Source organism: Colobus angolensis, unplaced genomic scaffold (genome assembly GCF_000951035.1).
Source record: "Colobus angolensis palliatus isolate OR3802 unplaced genomic scaffold, Cang.pa_1.0 Scaffold9, whole genome shotgun sequence".
In the NCBI taxonomy this organism is placed as follows: Eukaryota; Metazoa; Chordata; class Mammalia; order Primates; family Cercopithecidae; genus Colobus; species Colobus angolensis.
In genome coordinates, this window is record NW_012122931.1 from 11,402,619 (window position 1) to 11,407,258 (window position 4,640).

At 51.2% G+C, this 4,640-nt stretch overlaps 1 protein-coding gene across 3 annotated transcripts in view; it reads right to left on the reverse strand.

The window, feature by feature from the left end:
• The window catches only part of LHX2 (LIM homeobox 2), a 21,715-nt gene that overhangs the window by 11,434 nt on the left and 5,641 nt on the right, over positions 1 to 4,640 (reverse strand). For 2 of the 3 annotated variants that reach the window (XM_011931403.1, XM_011931406.1), the window contains exon 4: positions 1,345 to 1,550. In XM_011931403.1, the coding sequence (XP_011786793.1) occupies positions 1,345 to 1,550 (206 nt within the window). The remainder of the gene's footprint in view (positions 1 to 1,344; positions 1,551 to 4,640) is intronic. The other variant, XM_011931404.1, reaches the window with a different exon arrangement.

Consider the following 4,640-nt stretch of genomic DNA (forward strand, 5'->3'; position numbering starts at 1 on the left):
CCCGTCCCCCCCCCGTCATCTCCCAGCCCTCAATCCCGGAGACCTGGGGCTGGAGGGTGGGTCAGACTGGCCTGGACTCGAATCCCACCACCTTCCCTCCTGTTGTGAGACTGTCCGGTTACTTCCCCCCTCGGTTTTCTACCGTCACAATGTGTGTCACTGGCACTATAACCACATGTTCTGAAGAATAAATTGGTTAAACTTGCTATAAAGGGAGGAGGCATTGTCTTGCCTTCTCTTTGTATGAATGGGGAAACTGAGGTCCAGCTACCAGAATAATTGCCCATACTAGTGAATTCATGCCAGCTAATGAATCTAGTTGATACTATTATTGGCTACCATCCACTGAGCAAGCGTCAGGTCGCACCACAGGCACGTCATTTCAGTGGCTCCTTGGACAACTCCACCGCATAATTTATTGTATCCATTTCATGTATGAGGAAACAGGCTACAAAAAGTCAAGTGACTTGCCTAAGACCTTAAAATGAGTAAAAGGAGGAGCTGACGGTTTGAGGTGTGGCCCACGACTCTGCCACAACTTTGGGTCATGCAGAAGCCTGAGACCTCCTCCTGTGCCTCCAGACTAGGGTTCTTAACATTCTCTGAGGGTGTGGAAATCTGGTGAAAGTTCTAGATCTTCTCTATTAAGAAGTTACTCACATATGTAAGTGCAGTTCTGCTCAGTTTCACAGGCACCCAGCCACTCCCCACCCCACCATGTCCTCTGGGCAGCCCCACCCCCACCTGCCCACCCGGGGAATCTGCCCACACACATCCCCACCACCAAACCTTGCTTCCAGGAGAGTCTGGGAGGCAGAAGATAAATCTAGAGAGATGCCTGAAGGAAGAGAGAGGGGGGAGTGAGACAGAGGCAGACAGCAAGAGAAGAGAAACTAGAGTGGGTGAGAAGCAAGAAGCAGGAGCTAACGATAGTCACCTTGGGTGGACGTCCTGGGATGGGGTGGGGCGGCCTCTAGATTTATCTGAAATGTTTGAATCTTTTATGACTTGAACATGTGTAAAATGAGTGTCACTTGAATAACAAACAGAAACTAAGAATTGTCTACAAGAAAGAAAAGAGACCAAGTATGGAGACAAAGAGGATGGAGCAATACACAAACAGAGAAACAGAGAGGCAAAAACTGAAAAATGACAAAGTAAGGAAGAAAGACTGAAATACAGATAGAAAGAGGCTGGAGAGGTGAAGAAAGAGAATGAGAAAGATAAACACACAGAGAAGCAGACACATGGTGGAAGGTCCTTCCAAGGCCCACGGCAGGGGGTGCAGGGTTCCACCCAGATCCCCGGTGGTCACAGATGCCCCCAGCCCTGGCCCTGGCTGACCTGGAGGACCCGCTTGGTGAGGCCCGTCTTTTGCGCGAGCTGCTTCAAGTCCTTGGCGTCGGGGTTGTGGTTAATGGCAAAGTAAGACTTCATGGTCCGAAGCTGGTGGTGTTTGAAGGACGTGCGCATGCGCTTGGTCTTCTGGCTGCTGGGGTATGGCTGGTCACGGTCCAGGTGCTCTGCGTCGTTTTCGTTGCAGCTTAGCGCTAGGGAGCAGACACAGAGCTGGTGGGTGAACTTCCTGACCCGCCCCCCATGCCAAATCCACCCTCGTCCTACCCGCTGCCAAACATTTCTATCCTTAACCCTGCTGCATGTCTGCAGCACAATGAACTGGGGACATTACCCCCATTTTATAGATGGAGACACTGAGGCTCAGAGAGAGTGATCCACCCAGGATAACTCTGCTAGGAACTGCAGCACTGAATCCTGGCTCTGGGAGAATCCAAAAATCATTCTGAGCCATTATGTTATGATAATAAAAACAAAAGTAGCAGCAGCAGCAACAACTGCTATGACTTGTTGATGGCTGAATGAACTCCAGGTGATGTGTTAAAGGGCTTTCCAGGCACATTTTCTTTAGGTACTTAAAACAATCCTAGGAGCACCAGGTAGTATTTTTCCCATTTTTACAGATGTTGAAACTGAGGCTCAGCAAGGGAAGTCACTTGACTTTGGACACAGCAGGACAAGGTCACTGGGCCTGCACTCCTCCTGTTTCCCAAGGCACTCTAAGGATGAGTGCTTTCCGCCATCTCCCCTACCGTGCCTGGGACTGGCACCTAGAAATTGCTGAGACAGAGACTCACGCTCATTTTGCCACATCCAAAAGTACTGAAAGACCCCGGGCCTCGGGCACTGGGCCAAAGGTTGGAAACTGCATTTTGCAGTTTAATCCTCATCACTACCCTGTAAGATGGTTGTTTCCCCATTGAACAAATGGATCAAGTTAGGCTCGGGGAAGTTCAGAGATCTGCGCAGTCCACAGAGAGTGCCAGAGTGGAAGGCGAAGGAAATCCGAGGCAGAAATAAACATGTAGTAGACACCTGTGGTGTGTGTTTGGTTTTACAAATGTCACTGTACAGTATCATTACCGCTCAGAGAGGTGGCTATTCCCATTTTAGAGATGTGGAAACTAAAGCTAAGGGAAATGAAGCAACTTGCACACAGCCACACCACTGGTAACAGGCTAGATTGATCTTGATGTGTTGAGCCTAGATTGAGCACTGGAGTCCTCCTTGTTTTCTTCCACTACACCAGGAAGGGAGGAGGGAGCCTGTCCCTATCCACAAGGGGCCTCATGGGGGCCAGGCTGCCAATGCCTGGCTGGCATTGGGGGTGGGGAATATGGGTAAAACCCTGGGTCTCAGAAAATTGCTCAGCCACTTGGCAGCTGATGGAGACCTGCAGGGCCCCTCCCAAGGTCCCCTCCTCACCTCCGGAGCCATGCCACACTTAAGGTCTTGCCTTGGGGTAAGCCTCAAAAGGGGTGTACATTCAGTCCGCCTAAAGTGGGGAACTGAGAAGGTATCTTGTGTCCTTATTACATACCCATAACAGAGCTCTGGATTTAGTAAATGAAAATACAGGTTGCCCAGTTAAATATAAATTTCAGAAAAATAATAAATAATGTTTTAGTGTAAGCATGTCCTAAATATTGCAAGGAACATACGTATACTAAAAATGTGTTTGTTGTTTACCTAAAATTCAAATACTACAGGTGACACAGCTATGCTAAAAAATTGTCATTTATCTAAAATTCAAATATTACACGGGACACTTATACTACACATTTCAAATTTATTCGTTATTTTTCCAAAATGCAAATATTGCCAGGAACACTTACACTAAAAATGTATTTGTTATTTACCCAAAATTCAAATTTAACTGGGGATCCTGCATTTTGTCTGGCCACACTACCTCCAAAGAACTTTTATTCTGCGGGTGACCTCCCCCTTCCCCTGCCCAGGTAGGGAATAGTCCCTTGCAGAGAGAATTTGTAAGATACAGGTCTTGCCCCTGCCTTTGGAGCTGTTAGCTAGGGGCTACACCTCCTAGGGGCCTCTTTCCACTCGCACTCAGGAACCCTCACCCCCGGGGCTGCATTCCCACAGAGAGCACGCCCAGAGTGAAGAGCGGGGGGTCCGGCAATTTAAAGGGGATCAGAGGATGCCTCTGAACCTGATCCACCAGAACTGCTTGGAACCCGCTGAGGTGAGCAACCCTTTTCTTTCCCCCAGTCCCCAGCTCCACTGGGGGTGGGGCAGGCCTCCCTACGGGGTATCTTTGGGCCCATCCCTCCGCCGAGCCCCCGCCTGGGCCTGGCTGCTGTTAATGAGCTCCGTGGGGACCCCGGCGCCCCCATGGGCCCAAGGGACCTGCCCTGAGTGCCGCCTAGGTGGGGTAGTGGTGTGGGGGAGGGGGACAGAAAGGGCAGAGAAAGGAGAGAAAAGACAAACACAGAAAGGGAGAATGGAGGAAGAGAAAGAGAGAGGGGGTAGGGACGGTAGATGGACAGAGCCAGGAAAAAGAAAGGAGAGACAGAGGAAAAGAAAGCGAAGGAGCCGGGAGAACCGGAGAGCGACAGCTACAAAGACAGCAAGAAATAGACAGTGAGAGCAGAGGGGAAAGCGAGTCCCGGAAACAGGCGCAGCTTGTGGCGAGGGTCCGGTGGCCGAGCTGAATCCCGAGGCTCCAGGAGACCTGGTCCCTGCGGGGGAGGCCTTTTCCGAAGCCGTTACTGGCGGGGGAGTGGTGAAAAGGGGAAAGAAGGGGAGTGGAGAAAAAAGGAAAGGAGCCGGTCCTAAGTAGCGAGGCCGAGGCCGGCCAGAGGCGAGGGCAGGGGGCGGCGGCGGGGGAGGCAGCCGTGGGGCCCAGGTTTGGCCGGCGCCCCGAACCCCCTCACTCCCGCCTCCAGTGCCCGGGGGCGGGTCGAGATTCCCCAGGATCGGATCCGGGGAGGAGCGAGGGGCCGAGGGGAGGGGGAGGACCCGGGCTTTCTCTCTCTCTCTTTTTTTTTTTTCCTCTCAATTAGGCCGATTCAATGGAGCTAAAGAGCTCGTAAAATCATGAATAATTTACTCGTGATCTGTTATTAACCCATCGGGTTTCGAGCTCTTGTCGCTGGGACTGAACCTGTAATCAAATCTGACTTCGCCTCATTTTACTAAAGACGAGATTGTAGGTTCAATTGTCTAAATAATGGATTGGAATCAAATCAGTAATTACGCCGCCAGGCACACACACACAAAATGCTGGGGCTGGGGGAGGCCGGGCGTCCGGCCGGTCCGCGCGG